The sequence below is a fragment of the Ostrinia nubilalis genome, chromosome 3 (genome assembly GCF_963855985.1).
Source record: "Ostrinia nubilalis chromosome 3, ilOstNubi1.1, whole genome shotgun sequence".
Lineage (NCBI taxonomy): Eukaryota > Metazoa > Arthropoda > Insecta > Lepidoptera > Crambidae > Ostrinia > Ostrinia nubilalis.
The window spans coordinates 7,749,738-7,766,192 of record NC_087090.1 but is presented as its reverse complement, the minus strand read 5'-3'; the positions used below and the strand labels follow the sequence as shown (position 1 = coordinate 7,766,192).

At 35.7% G+C, this 16,455-nt stretch overlaps 3 protein-coding genes across 3 annotated transcripts; all 3 read left to right on the top strand.

Annotated features, from left to right (window-relative positions):
- Positions 1-2,202: 2,202 nt before the first annotated feature.
- Positions 2,203-3,884, top strand: LOC135087812 (probable 26S proteasome non-ATPase regulatory subunit 3). The gene has a single exon (XM_063982611.1). The coding sequence runs from the start codon at positions 2,299-2,301 to the stop codon at positions 3,784-3,786; it is 1,488 nt and encodes a 495-aa protein (XP_063838681.1). The 5' UTR covers positions 2,203-2,298; the 3' UTR covers positions 3,787-3,884.
- Positions 3,885-5,043: 1,159 nt separating this feature from the next.
- Positions 5,044-6,664, top strand: LOC135088295 (dynein axonemal assembly factor 6). Its single transcript, XM_063983163.1, has 3 exons — positions 5,044-5,285; positions 5,465-5,670; positions 6,079-6,664. The coding sequence occupies exons 1-3, from the start codon at positions 5,189-5,191 to the stop codon at positions 6,334-6,336; spliced, it is 561 nt and encodes a 186-aa protein (XP_063839233.1). The 5' UTR covers positions 5,044-5,188; the 3' UTR covers positions 6,337-6,664.
- Positions 6,665-10,182: 3,518 nt separating this feature from the next.
- Positions 10,183-16,167, top strand: LOC135088294 (serotriflin-like). The gene is made up of 6 exons (XM_063983162.1): positions 10,183-10,350; positions 10,749-10,918; positions 11,313-11,446; positions 13,150-13,295; positions 14,854-15,048; positions 15,921-16,167. Exons 2-6 carry the CDS (start codon positions 10,834-10,836, stop codon positions 16,150-16,152), a joined length of 792 nt encoding a protein of 263 aa, XP_063839232.1. The 5' UTR covers positions 10,183-10,350; positions 10,749-10,833; the 3' UTR covers positions 16,153-16,167.
- The last annotated feature ends 288 nt before the right edge of the window (positions 16,168-16,455 follow it).

Below are 16,455 nucleotides of genomic sequence, written 5' to 3'. Positions count from 1 at the left end.
TGGATAGCACAGATGAGAGGATGAGAGAGAGTATGATAGATAGGCAATAATGATGTGGGAATCAAGGATGTGCAAGTGGCGACGCGGTTGTCATTGCACTGCAAATGTGCTGTGCTCTCTCATTAATTATAACGAAGTTTGAATTCCTATAGATGAATATCTCGACGTGAACTCAAGTTAACTTCGGAGCACTTATGTTATGGCGCAAGTACACTATGCGGGAAATTGGCCAAGACATAGTAGTGTGAACACCGTCTCGGTTACTTTCTCCTTCCCCTTCGACATAGGCGCAAAAAAAATTCGAATGTCAGGCAAGGCGAAGCGAGGTTGCACGAAGTGAAGTGAAGTGCGACTCCACACTATCTACCTACTTCGGGCGAGTAGTCCCGCTGAAACATATTGGTTTTATATACCCCCATTTATTCTTTGCACGCAGCATACGGGTATTTCGCCGAAACAGTAAATTTTCTGTGTCCGGGCAGGCGAACACATGTTTTTTTATATCTATCTGTATAAAACTATTTTAATGGGAAAGTTCATCAACAGTTTTATTTGTTTTTGCTATTACAATAGCAGAAACTACAAATAATACCGTAGAAAAACTTAATCAAAAGTCGTTTTTCTAATTTCCTTGTTATGTCCATTACTGTTGTTTGCCAAAATGAAGGCTCATTATAACAAATTGAAGCGTAATTTAATTCTAATAGCACTCTCTTTACATTTGAGAAACGTTTGGCTATCGGAAAATAAAAACTTTAAATGTCAAATACTTATAGGAAGAAAATAAAGTGAAGTTAAGTTCTTGTCCAGGTCAAAAGTATAATTTCCCTGGGTCTTCGTTTCGACCATTGTTGTAACGAAACGAAAAAACTTAGAATGTAACGCACTGCACCACTACACTCGGCCATTTCGTCCCAAGAGGCCATTGAGGCAGGACAGTACGTCGTTGATCAGTTTCGCGACAAATCGCATAAATAGGTCCCTCCTTGGGTTTTTGTTTACTAAAAAGTCAATTTCTTTGGACGGTTTTTTGCAACTAAACAATGGATTAATTTTATTGTTTATTTACACAAATGTAGTGTCTGTAGGGGTAAACCCATGATTTAAATAGTAAATGCATAGGGTAAATAGGTTTTTGTCTGTGGTGTCTTTTAGGCATAAATCTAATTTCTTTGGTCCTAATTTCCTTGTTTTCCGTGGCATAAAATGACCTAGGAAATTATAAAAGACCATTAATAATTCGGCGTAAAGTCAAATTTTGAGTATTTCTTTATTGGAATAAGTTTAAAATTTACATTTTAAGAAATAGGTATCAGAATAGATATAGAAAAACTTGTTTTTAACTTTTAACTCAATCTACTGCATTTATCTTCCTTAGTTGTGTAAAAAGGTCGTAATGATATAATATTCATTGGCATGTTTGCTTGCGAAAGTACACAAAAATGGATCGAACAAAAAAAAAGCAAACCACAGAAGAAAACTTAGAGAAAAAAATATTTATAATAATTTCCTTGGCTACCAAAAATGTATGACCTCATAACTTTGTTTCTAAAACGAATTATGACACCCCTTCTAGATATATTAGCTTAGTTTTTACTACTTAATGCAATGGGAAACTAAAAATAGTTAAAAACAAAAATAAAATTCGTGCCAAGGAAATTAGGCAAAATTGACCATTTTTGGCGAAATACCCATACACAGGGCATAGATAATTCCCGCTTCCCTTGAAAAGTGGCAAAACGTGACAGTAGTAATTTCAAAATCCCATCGCTTCGTGTCGTCTTCGCTGGATTTCGAAATTACAACTGTCACGTAAAGTCACGTTTTGCCTCTTGTCTATGGAGGTAGGACAACCCTATGTGTAAATGTGTATGAACCTTTATTATCTTAAGTTGTGAGAACATTATAATCAGGGAATTCCCTAGGAGGAAAAATAATCATAAAGATAATATACCTTTCCGAAGGAATATTATAAATCAATATATAATTATTTCAAAGTAGAACATTATGCCGTTTAATGTTTGTTTCGATCAATGACCATTGCTATTGGATTGGATTCCAATGTTTGGACAAGCTATCCATGAGGCCATAAAATTTATCGACATTTTCGAGCTCAACATTATTTGTTTACAACATCACTACTCCACCATAAAGAAAAACCATAGACAAAATAATTATCCACAGACAAACTTGACTGACGTTACTCGGCATATTTTTGACAGTAGGATGACAATTGAATTTTAGTGATTCGGGTTGTTTTGTCTCGAAAATAAAAATTTTGAGAAATTGTCGACGAAAATGGCCCCCGTGGAGCAAGATGTTGAAATGAAAAGCGTGGAGAGTCCTGCAGCAGCAAGTGATGTTGAAATGAGCGAAGTCAAGAAAGATGCTGATGTGCTCAGTGTTCAGGATTTGAGAGAACATGTAAGACAAATTGACAAAGCCGTAACATCGAAGGAGCCTAGATTTGCGATGAGAGTTCTTCGTTCTCTTCCGAGCACAAGAAGGAAGTTGAATGGAAATGTTTTGCGGGCAATTATCAGTCAACTATATCCATCAAGTTCTGACAAGGAAACCCTACTCGCCTTTGTTGAAAGCCCTGCTGCAGGTGCGGTAGAAATCGAACCACCTCGCTCCAGAAGTGCGCCCAAAACACCTGCGCCTGAAGTGGATGTATACATCCATCTTTTAGTGTTGCTACGTTTGCTGGATACAAACAAGCTAGAAGAAGCTACTGAATGCTCACAGCAATTGATGAGCAAAGTGACTGCTCAAAATCGCAGAACCCTCGACTTGATCGCCGCCAAGTGCTATTTCTATCATTCTCGTGTTTTTGAACTTACCAATAAATTGGATTTGATCAGAGGGCTGCTGCATGCCCGTCTACGTACATCTACCTTGAGAAACGATTATGAAGGACAAGCTGTGCTTATAAATTGCTTACTAAGAAATTATTTACATTACTCCTTGTACGATCAAGCCGATAAGCTAGTAAGCAAGTCTGTATTCCCGGAAAATGCCAGTAACAATGAGTGGGCAAGATTTTTGTATTATTTGGGCAGAATTAAAGCAGCGCGTCTAGAGTACAGTGATGCTCATAAACATTTAGTGCAAGCCCTACGGAAGGCCCCTCAAACTGCAGCTGTTGGTTTCCGTCAGACAGTTCAGAAACTGGCCATTGTTGTGGAACTTTTGTTGGGTGATATTCCTGAGCGTGCTATTTTCCGACAAGCACCACTCAGAAAGGCATTGGCCCCCTACTTCCAGCTCACTCAAGCTGTGAGACTTGGTAATCTACAAAGATTTGGTGAAGTCCTCGAGAACTATGGCCCACAGTTCCGCGTTGACCATACCTTTACTCTGATTCTACGTCTCAGACAGAATGTCATCAAGACTGCAATTCGCTCAATTGGTTTGTCCTACTCAAGAATATCACCAAAAGATATTGCAAGGAAACTTGGTCTGGATTCTGCTGAGGATGCAGAGTTCATTGTTGCTAAGGCAATTAGAGATGGTGTTATTGAGGCTACTCTTGACCCAGAAAAGGGATATATGAGCAACAAGGAGAGCTCTGATATTTATTGCACAAGGGAACCTCAGCTGGCTTTCCATCAGCGCATATCATTTTGCTTGGATTTACATAACCAGAGTGTGAAGGCTATGAGATACCCTCCCAAGTCTTATGGCAAGGAATTGGAAAGTGCTGAAGAACGCAGGGAGAGAGAACAGCAAGACCTAGAGCTTGCTAAGGAAATGGCTGAAGAAGATGATGATGGTTTCCCTTGAATCATATTTAGTCTGTAACTGAAATTCTTTAGTGCATACTTACATTGTTTGTCAATCTAATTCTGAATATGCAAATATACTATTGTGCTACTAATTAATTGTAATTTCTTTATTTTAATTTACTTTACTGTATTAATTATACCTACTGCAAACAAAACACCTAATGGTCAAATTAGAATTTAAGTTAGATTGATTAATTAATATTTAAGGACTCAGTGTTAAGGTTGCAGCCAAACCAAGTAATTTTAGGACTTATCAGCTTTACCTAGGCCAAATTAGTCAGTTTTGTATGGGCTAAAATTGATACCAATTCCCATGTATAGCATAATCAGTTAACTGTAACCATATTTGACATGTAAGGAAAAACTGGCTTGGACTCAAGTTAAAACGTAGTCTCAAGTTAAAACTAGTATGTTAAGAATTGAGTTAGGTTGGTATCCAAACTTGAACCAAATTGTAATGTGACATGGCATTTTTTCATTATTTGCAAGTCCTCACATCAGGTTATGTGACAGCAGGGTCCCAATGATAGACTGAACAGCAGTACTGTTCCTATCACTTTCGTATTGAATTGAAAGTTAGTACTTTTATATTCACTGTTATTCTCCTGTTGCCCTCTGGTCTCAGAAGATAAATAATTACAATAATTTTTATAAGCCAGAGAGTAAATAATTGTTTAGTAGACTTTAATTCCGCCAATAAAAATAATTATTTTGTGTAAAGCCTGAGGTGGAATTGTGTAAAGCAATCGTAATCATTTGACAGTTCATAACGTACGTTAGAGTCAGTTAAACAAAGCGTTTGAAATAATCGTACGTTATGAACTGTCAAATGATAACGATTGCTTTACACAATTCCACCTCTGGTCCGTGAGCACGTAGAATTTTGTCCAATGACCCCAAGCTACCCATCCTTATCGCTCGCGCGTAATTATGTTGCTGTTGCGCTCGCACACTCACTGCGGGCGCGCGTCGCACAGTCGCGACAGCAATATAATTACGCGCGAGTGATAAGGATGGGTAGCTTGGGGTCATTGGACAAAATTCTACGTGCTCACGGACCAGGCTTTAGTCTGGTCTGGAATCTGGAATTGAACCTACAACTACTACAACCCACTGGGTTTATGCCACGTTCATGCTGAGCGTTCATGGCGTCTAATCGCCATTCGCTAGGCGGTTCAAAAAGAGAAGGCGACTGCGGTAAGCGGTAACTATAGCAACATGTTACCATGTACGAATGTAATGTCATATTGATCAATCAAACAGTCAAAACAATCCCGTAGTAGACTCCCTGAGACTCCCGCTATTGTATTGATATCAGCAATACTTGAAACTAAGTAGAGTCGATACTCGAGTAAATACATAGGTATACCTATTGCATTTCCTAAACCCTACCAACCAAAATGGCAGACTTCTCACCAGCTGCTATGGAAAAGTTGGCAGAATTACTGCGACCACCAGAACCTGAGGTACTTCAAGGGAATGACCTAAATAGTACAGGTAAGAGAACGCTCTATATCTAAAGGATGTCTGGAAGAGATCGCTTTATGCGATAGGACCGCCTAAATTAGCTTTCTAGTTTCTTGTTTGGTTTGATGTTGAAGTGTATGTTTTCTATCTAAAACAACAAATATCCTGCTGTAACGATTATGATACATTTACGTTTTTTTTCTCAACAGACTACGAGATAACTTCCAACAGAGGAAAGCTACCGCCCGCTGATGTAGCCAAAAACACACCAAAAAACATTGAAGAGTTCGAATTACAGCAGGAGAAGGAGGCGGAGGAGTTGAGTTTCGTCGGAGGAGGAGTGACTGACCGAAAGACGCCTGAATATAAAATGAATTATCAACAAGCCGTCAGCGCAGAGGACGTCTTTCTTCAGGTAGGCTTTACCTTTCCAATTTATTAGTAACTTATGTAAGTAGTCGTAGACTTTGCTTAAGCCTTAATTATAGGTAGGTACCTACTTATACCCTAAGACGATTACGTTGGTGACGACGATCTTTTCTTGTGTAGTCGCTTTTTGTAGAGTGTCAAACTGTTAAACTACGAACCACCATCGTGATTGACCACATGATTGTGTTATTTTACTTTTATTGATGCCTAACTAAGTACCTACTCTATCTGAATGAGTAGGTAGGTACATAAACTTTGAACATCTCAGACGAAGTCCTACCTACTACTCCTTACAGAGTATTCCTGATTGAAACCAAACCATGAGGGTATCGAGATTTTTACATAGGTAAAAGCAGGCAAGAATTTTACTGACGTCTATTTCTTCATTTTGCAGATAGGCCCAAAGACCCCTTCGTCAGCCAGTTGCGAGAACCTTATAGTGCGGATCAAAATGCCGGGCGATAAGAAAGAAAACGTGGACCTAGCGGTGGACACCACCAGCGTTACGGTGACGTCATCTCAGTACTACCTCAAGCTGCCCCTCCCTCACGAGATAAACCCAGACACGTCCAATGCTTCCTGGGACTCGTCTCAAGATACCTTGGTATTGACCTTGAAACTGGACAGGGAGTTTGACTTTATTAATTTTTAACCGACTTCAAAAAAGGAGGAGGTTATTAAAACTACTTATTTAGGGAAAAAAGATTGTAATAGCCAAATCTACATACGGTTCAAGATCGCGTATCCAAGGCAGGATGAGTTCACATTATGTTCGATATCTACGGATCTGAAGCTTGTTATCTGTTATTATCTCTTTTACGACTCAATGCTGAAGCTTTGTGTTTCAGTTTTATTATTCGTTTTGAAACCAATTAAGTACTAATTAATACGTTATAATATCTAATGATTTATGTATGTGACATTATTTAGTTAATTAGTAGATAGAATCTATTGTATACTTACCTTACCTAGTTATTCAATAAAAAATTAAAGCTACTTTGAGTTATTCTGTAGCTAATGCTTTCTTCAGTTCAAATTGTTCATGTTTGATTAAAAATCGATTAAGCTTCAATTGTATAGGTCAGTTGTAGGTACGTAACAGGCAAAGCGCCAAGGCGCCAATTTGCTGGGAAGACGATACTGTACTCTACATTAGTCAGTCAGTGTCAATTGAACATCTCTGAATATGAGATTCATGTTTTGAATTGAAATAGGCCGTCGCTACTTAATGCATTTGACATTCGCAATATTAGTTTGTGACGATAATGATCTAATGTATCTCCTAGAAGCCCATTTGTACCTATTACCATTATTACCTAGTCGGGGAGATTGTTTAATGACATTTAAGTAGTTGGTAGAGAGACCCAACTACCTAACCTATTTTAAATTAACAGATGGAGCTTGGCAATTGACGCCTAGCTTTGCTTTCTTCTAAAAAAGAACTTACTTATCAGGCAACAAAATGGTAGAGACACAGATTCATCTGATAAAAGGGGCATTTCACGCGAAGCGGACAGCGAAAATCAAGTCAGGTTTTGGATTTTGTTCATATTTGGATCTAATGTACTGCTATATGATCTGAATGGATGTGCATCATTATAATTTTTTTATGAAGCTTAGTTTATTTTTTATGAGCGTTCAAAAAATTGGTAAAATTTTAGGAACTGATTTTTCAGAGGCTATTAATGCTATTATTACATTTGATTAAAAATAAACTAAACATTGTACTTTTGAGAATAGATAACTGTGTTTCTTACTATTTACTACAAATTTGAAATTTCTTATTTGTTCACATAGAAAACCGGAAGTAAAGTTTTAAAATCGAATTTTACAAAACTTCGGGATTTTTTAAATTTAAAATTTATATTTTAGAATATCCTACCTAGTAGTCTATAAATAACGTGTGTAAAGTTGTAGAATGGAGTCTGTATTGGTTTTTGATTTAGACGCAGTACAGTGCGAGCGCGCCGCAATGAGCGTCATACTGGCTATCGACATTAAAATTTGGCTACTGTATAAAAAATATTTGTTCAAAAATAACTGAAACGTTAATATTGTTGCATGCATACCCTTAAACAATTATAATTTTGACTCGGCGAACTTCGTACCATCTAACAGACAATGATTGTTGGCATTGAGATGGTGCGTATTACGTCGCGGACTATCCACATCTTATTGAATAATACCTACACTAAAAATATTAATCTTCTTTTTTAGGTAGTTGGCTAGCTACCTCCATATCAAATTTTATCAAAATCTGCCCAGCCGTTATTGACTTATAAATCGTGTAACTAACACGACTTTGTTTTATGTATAAAACAAAGAACGGCTGAACAGATTTTAATGATATTTGGCATGGAGATAGCTGGCACCCTGGACTAATATATCCCGACTACCCAAAAAGAAGGGTAATGTTTTAAGAATATTATCCAATAAGTTGTGGGTGGTCTGCGACGTAATACCATCTCAATGCCAACAATCATTGTTTTTAGGCGGTACAAAGTTCACCGAGTCAAAATTATAATTATTTAAGAGTATGCATGCAACAATATTAATGTTTCAGTTATTTTCGAACAAATATTTTTTATACAGTAGCCAAATGTCGATAGCCAGTATGACGCTCATTGCGGCGCGCTCGCACTGTACTGCGTCTAAATCAAAAACCAATACAGACTCCATTCTACAACTTTACACATGTTATTTATAGACTACTAGGTATATTTTAAAATAAAAATTTAAAATTTAAAAAATACCGAAGTTTTGTAAAATTCGATTTTAAAACTTTACTTCCGGTTTTCTATGTGAACAAAAAAGAAATTTCAAATTTGTAGTAAACAGTAAGAAACACAGTTATTTATTCTCAAAAGTCCAACAGTTAGTTTATTTTTAATCAAATGTAATAATAGCAGTACATAATAGCTTCTGAAAAATCTTTTCCTAAAATTTTACCAATTTTTTGAACGCTCATAAAAAATAAACTAAGCTTCATAAAAAAATTATAATGATGCACATCCATTCAGGTCATGTAGCAGTACATTTAATCCAAATATGAACAAAATCCAAAACCTGACTTGATTTTCGTTGTCCGCTTCGCGTGAAATGCCCCAAAAGTGAAAATGTTATGTTGAATTCTCAAAATTATTGTATTTAAGCTAACGGAGCTTGTTCTCAATTATTCAATAGGTCTAGTCTTAACGGTATTTAAAACGGGAAAATGATTAAAATGTAATACATAAGGTTTTAAAAGTAATCTACTGATCTTTTAAAATGTGTCGCTACAATGTAGTTCGGCTACATAAGTAGGTAGGTAGGTAAACACTTAGAGTAGGCGCACACCGTTGATTTTTCGTCGGCCGATAGTTTAGTCGGGCAGTTGATCAGTATGGGCATTTATGGGAGTGCGCACACTACGCCGATTCGATTTGGCCGATTCTTCATACAAATTAAAATCGGGCACAACTATCGGCCAACTAAAAATCAACGGTGTGCGCCTACTCTTATGTATTGTATAAAGTATTTTGTATCGTTTATTTTTAAAGTGTTTTGTAGACCATATTAAGCTTTTTTTGTCCCTAATAGTAATCGCTCGATATTTACAATCTTTATGTCACTTTCCTTTTAAGAGGAGGCTGTTCATCAATTTAAAGGTCACTTATAATTATTATAGCCTCAAGATTTTTTCTCCGTCATTAGTATTCCGTAGGTATTTAAATGTAACTAAGTACCGGTTTTTTGATGATTTTAAATAGGTTTAACAGGACAAGTTTACATCCGGACAGACCAATTTTTATATCCACACGTGTACCTAATAGATGTCCAAAGCCCTAAGTGGATTTGTTTTAGCCACAGATATGGAGTTTTACCAATCAACAGTTCGTGATCAATCAAATTTAATATTAAGTACTAGGTTGAATCATTTCAGGCGCCAAAAAATCAGCTCATTACGGTTTGAGTTGTGATCTCATGAAAAAGAACTGTAAAGCGAAGAACTGGCTGAAAAGAAAGCAATAGGACTGGCTGGAAAAAAGAAATTTTATTTTTCAGAAAATAAAAAATAAAATGCCATAGAGAAAAAAAGAAAATTATGGCGGGAAGAGGTGAAAAAAGTTGTACAAAAAGCGTCGTCCGTTAAAAGTTTTATTTGTACGCATTACGCAGTGAGTGAATATAAAATGCGGCAATTAAAATTATTTTAGAGTAATTAAGAAATACCTTCGTCAAGTAAGCATTGTTTTTAGTAATGACTTTTTGCCGCAGAACGGTTTACGAGAAGTTTGAAAGAAAAACACGGTAGGTAAGTAATTATCTCATTACGATATGTTTCTAAGTTTCTAACCACAAGCAAGTAGTAGCCATTTACAGAGGGTAAAATGTGGCGTGAAAAAGTTGCAATTTATATAATAAGGTAAGGTACTCTTACGTTCTTCGCGCAGTTTTTCTTCGCGAGATTTTTTGTTTACGTTAAGTAAATTAATATCAAGGATCATTTGGCAGCCGGAGCATTGGTCCGGTCGTGTAGTCCAAATCAGACGGTCGCGGGACGCAGAACTGACGCTACTTAAATTACAAACACGCACAGTCTGGTTCAATGGTTAAAGCTACATTGTGAGATCGAGATGTCGAGTTAACTGTTCTGAATTTTAATGATTTTACAAAAGTGCTGAAGGTAAGTTTATAGCTACTGTTTAAATTTTCTTTGAAAAAGTTTTAGTAATATGTTATAAATCTACCTAGCTACTTACAATAAAATATGATTAGTTAAATATGTTTAAAATGCAGCTACCAACGAGCTACATTTTAATAAAATAGCCAATAATAATTTAGACACGCTATGGTAAATAAATTCATATTTCTACCTAAAGACTTCCCGCTTGAAATTACAATAGAAGACCAACGAATCGTTATTTTATGGATTTTGATTCCGCAAGGTGACTCTTGATTGATGAATTCATTCCCCATTTAATTTTATACTAACGGCCTTTCAAATCCACGGCTGTCAATCATTTTATCGTGCCATTATGCGAATAATTTAGTTTTAAACCTTAATCTAATTTACACTTACAGAAATATTTATTTAGATTCGGTGTACCTATAGTAAATCGGAAATATACTGCGCAGTCAACATTTCGACTGTAAAAAGTGATTGATTATGTCGTGTGCTACGTGGTTCTTCATTGTCCTACTATTCCATGTGATGGTAGTACTGCAGAGTTCACGAACATGGGATAATATACGTGAGTAACTTAATTAACTTATCGTGACTTGACTAATGCTTAATACTCGTTTGCTATAATTTCAGTTTCAATCTTAGATTTTGCACATTTAAATTATAGTTTTCGAAAATACAATGTACCTACTTGAACTTAAATAAATAGTTACTTGCTCTGCATAGAGAGCAGTTTCTTCTTAAACATCTAGAAAAAAAAAACAAAGAAAGATGTGCAAACTTTTATCACATCAATTTTATTATTTATCGAGTCTCTTTACTGACAAACGGCCATGACTTAAATGCTCGTATTCATAACACTCATTTAATTTTGTCCCCAGCGGGATTCAAACCCGCCATCATTCGTTGTATTTTAAAAATTAAAAGATCACGACGCTAAAGTGAATTAATTACTCTTTCAGAGCTTTTTCCAGCAAGTAAAATTCCTGATAACGCTTTGAATCCGAAACGGTCCATAGTCCGAAGAAAAATCGTGCTCTACCATAACTTCTTGCGAACCAAAGTCCAGCCTCCTGCAGCAAACATGTTGATGATGGTAAGAAACAAACTACACTCGACATCAAATAAATCGCACCTCCCGCGACAAGCACTTTCAAACGTATGCATCCCCACTTCCAACCAATAATGGCACCATTTAAAAGCCTAGTTCTAAACTTCATTTCATTAATGGAAAGGTTTTTACTTACCCCAAAAATGTGTCTTTAGAAGAAAGGACGCTTGAGCAAACTTTTATGGCTATAAAACTGTTAAGTTAAAATTAATCGCTATCCATCTGTTAAAGAGGACACGTGAGATCATTATTTGGTTTAATACCATAAAAATTGGTCTAATTGATCCCAAAGGTGAGCCCCAAGTGAGGTCTTTTTTCAAGTCGCATAATTATGGTAGGTATACACCAATATCGTTGGGGCACCATGATTGTGTCAGAAGAAAAACTTTAAAGTTCACGTCGCGGAAGGTGCGATTTATTTGATGTTGAGTGTACCTATTTTTGTATCTTTATCATATTTCAGAAACATTTAGAAACGACGAGACTCCTTAGGAAAATAAGTCCAATGACTCTACTTATTTTATTGAGCGATAAAATTTATTTTATCGCTCAATAAAATAATATTTCAATAATTCAGTTTGTATAAAAGTAGTTGCCTATGATTTAATGATTTGGTTAAACATTGGCCAACATGTTGCAAGTTAATTTTACTACTTACTTATTGTCGACATCTACAATATTAACTTTCTAGTTAATTAGTAACGGGTAAACCGCATGCTTTTCTTGGGCAAGCCGAATCAATTGGGCAGGGCAGGGTAAATAGTTATGTGCAAAAGTAACTTAATATTCCATTAAAAATGGCTGGCTTGATTGAAAGCGGTACACAGACGTGATAAAAATCAATAATAATACAAATAGAGTCTCGAATACGGAAATAATACAATTATCGATACGGGTCTATTTCTATCCCCGCTGTTTCAGCTGTGAGATAAATCAGTAATTTGCTCTATCTTGAATATTAGAAAAATGAAAATGATAACTTGTAAGAGTAATTAAACTTAGGGCTGATTTTTCAATCGTCCGATAACTTTTATCTGAAGATTAAGTTTGGCACATTGACAGTTCCAGTATGGAAAATATGTCAAAATAACAAGTTTATTCTTCAGTTAAAAGTTATCTGACGATTGAAAAATCGGCCCTTAATTTAATTAAACCTTATCATAAATAATTTTCTGATCCTGATTAAGCAGTAAAAAGGTCGCGTGTATAAAGTGCAGATTTAAGTATAAAAATCTGAACATTAATCTTCAACCGTAAACATTAATTAACTCCACGTTTTTCATTTGTTTATTTAGTTTTTAATTTACTTGATTATTTTAATTAAAAAAACTAAATAAAAACGCTTAATTAATTTTAACATCTTTGTTAATGCTAACCGAATGCTAGATAGGCTTCAAATAAGTTACGTTGACGCGGAGCTTTTCCAGCTCAGGGTTTTTTCAAATCTTTGATAGACGACCATAAAGATGCTAGGTAGGTATGTAATGTTCGAAATTCTATACGAATCTCAAGGTGTCTTTCTACCAGACGACTAGGTAACTATTTGAATTTGATTTTTATAAATCCTATCAGTATTCAACAGGCGTATGCGACAACTTGGTTAGGACTTTAGGAGGCATTAACAAGCTTTTTACTTAATCGCAGAATAACTTAGTAAAAATTTATTTCTTAGTTATTTTCATTTTCAGTCATGGCACCCATTGGCCGCGAAGCAAGCGCAACAATATGCGGACAGATGCGTGTTTCTGAAACACAACGACGCCAGAGAGAACACTATCCCGCAACTTGGCAGTTGTGGACAAAATTTGTTCGTCTCTAGCCAAAAAACTCCTTGGTAAGATAGTTTTAATAAGTATGTGCGTATATTGATAAATTCATTTGAGTCGTGCAATTAAATAAATTGATTCGCGGTACTTTTAAAGAATATGCTCAAACCTACATAATCAAACCGTTTTAAAGTTGAAAGTTTGCTCTACATAAACCCAACCTGCCCCCCGGCTGTAATCCCTTGATAGTGCGCAAAGCATTTCCGTCGCGTCTAAAAAAAGGAAAAGGACCAAATCCTATGGTCACAGATTATCCAATAGCTACCGTTTTGTGACAGTTTCTATCAGACGACTAGGTAAATAATAGATTAGCTAAGTAAATTTTAATATCGCGTAATACGGTGATTGACAAAAGAAACATCCTAAGTATTGTAAAAACATAATGTTTACATCTATGATAGAGTTGAACCTAACTGTTCATCGTGTATCAGCTATATTTTTTGCTTCAATCAATAGAACATAAAGGAACAATAAAAATTCAATGAAGAGTCAATATGAGCCAAGGTTCAGTTAAGTCCATAAATCGAAAGATAAATTATCGGGCCTGTTTCTCTGTTTTTTGTCAGGTTTGACTCGATTTCCTGTGTAGTAAGAACTCGTCACGATGTTTCGATTTTAAAAACACAGTGCTCAAATTCGTGATAAAGTAATTATAGATTTCACAGGTTATAAAAGTGAATAGAATGGGTAGTTTTTTTTCCTATAGATCAACTTTATCAATATGACTCGAGTTTAATTGAAGGCATTAATGTGTCCAAGTTGAAAAGAAAATTAACGGACTTGATCAAGCGTGAGATAGACATCGTATGTAAATAAAGGCTGTTATTATGTCGCAATTCAATCCCGATAGCAATATAATAAGCCAAGTTAACGTGACCTTAAAGCTCTAAACGTAATAATAGTAACAATTATTGTGCTTGTTTGAAAAACAAAATAATGAAACGTGATCAACGTATTACACAATTAACCGTATGAAAAAATCCTTTGTTGTGTTATTATGCAGTAAAGTTTATACAAATGTAAAAATAATTAACAAGGATAATGCATGGTTGATGATACGATGTCGTGTCAATCTAAAGGCACACCAAGCTTAAACGCTACGAACATTCAAAGATTCTTGAAAATTAGTAGGTAATTTTTATCCTGTGACAGATGAAGTTACTTCTGGGGGTTTAGACAAAGTGCAAATTATAATCGCAAACCAGTCGAAAAGTGGTCGAAAAGCCCCTTTTTTGTATGGAGTTTTGACGGATTCGATTTTCGATTCGATCAAAAAGTGCGTTTTGTCTAGGGGGGCTGATGTTCTTCTGAGATGTAAACAAATGCCCTTGCATTTGTTTCATTTACTGCCACTGCCTGCTAAGAAATATCTACTTTAGACACTACCAACGTGAAACACCTACATAGTTTACCTAAGAGGGGACATGTAAGTTCCTCTCTAGATAATGATATACTCGTATATATGACTGATGACGAATGATCCTCTATCATTATTAGTCTGACAGAGATACTTACGGAAGAATTTTAAAATGCTGCGTTTTTTCAAATCTGTCTTTACATTTTTAGGTTCTTCGCTCTCAAGAGCTGGTTCCTCGAATACCAGAACTTCACGTATGGGTTGCCAATACGCGACCTGAAAGCTGTAGGGCACTACACACAGATGGTGTGGGCCACAAGCCATAAACTGGGCTGCGGCATAGCGCATTGTGCAGGGGGACCATGGGGACAGTTTTACAACTACGTTTGTCACTATTGTCCACAGTGAGTATATTTTTCTTTTTAAACTTATAAAATCACGTTGTGTTCAAATCAAGTTCCGAAGTTGCCAATATTCGTTTACCTTCTCGTATATTTACTGTTTCAGTTAGTTAACAATTAAATCAGTTTTATGATTAAACAAAGCTTTCACTTTTTGAAACTTTGGTCAACTATTCAAGATTTTATTCTATCACTTCGTAGCAAATGACAAAATTTTGCACCTTTTTGCTTACAATGTACAGACGACGGCACGTCAAGGTAACCACTGCGGGTTCTTGTGCAGTTGTAATAAGAGCGAATTAGCAACAAAAATGGGTAGCCTGATGTGCTGTCGTGTGTACATTGTACACCTTTGTATCTTTCTTTTTATTTTAAAAATTTTGTAACTAATGCGTTACTAAGATCGACCTATGTAGCGCCTTGTTTGAAGCTACAAGCAGATGTGGTTGAAATCATCAATGCAACTACTATTTCCCACGTGCCAACGTTAAAAATTTCACGCACCATTGTCAAGTGAAATAAAATAAATTATCACGTAACTTGATCATTTAATTTGCATAAATTAGTTAATTCAGTTATCTAATTTTGACCTACTAAAATAGAAATTATGTGCGTTAATACGCACTTAGTTTAGTTTTTACTTCTCTAGCTAGGGAAATGAACATCAAAAGATTTTTCTTTCGTTTAGATCTTACATTACCTAAATACATAGGCTATAGTTTTACTCTTTGATCAATGATCAATGACTCGAGTGAGTCGTATGTAATAGATGTCTACTTGTGTCTAATAAGATTTATTTATGGCCAATTTGAATCGGAGACATTCGATTTTTTCAACTCTTTTACGTCAGCTTTATCAGTTCATATATTTTTCAGTGGCAACATTATCCCCACCCCCGAGTTCCCGTACAAAGCGGGTATGCCATGCCAGGACTGCCCACAAAGCTGCGTAGCTGACAAACTCTGCACCAACCCGTGTTTCCACCGTGACTTTTACTCCAACTGCGAGGAACTGGTCGGGCTAGCTGACGTATGCCCTCAAGGATTCTGCAACGCGACTTGTCTGTGCGGCAATAACAGGATACATAAGAATTACCCTTGGAAATAAATTGATTAAAAATGATCATCGTTTTGTTTAACTTTCTCTAAATTGAAAAAAAAGTAAGTAAGTTTTTTAAAACGAGACATACTGAAATCATGTTTTTAAAGAATTATCTAAAATATTTAATAATAATAATACCTAATTTATGAGCGACTCTATTTATGAGACATTTGATATTAATGAAAGTAATATTAACTTTCCCTATTAAAATATTTCAAATCTTATATGAATTATTAATATTGAAGACAAATTGCGTGGTTTAGCAGCATGTAAGCCCAGTTCTAATATGCACATAAATCAGAACCATCA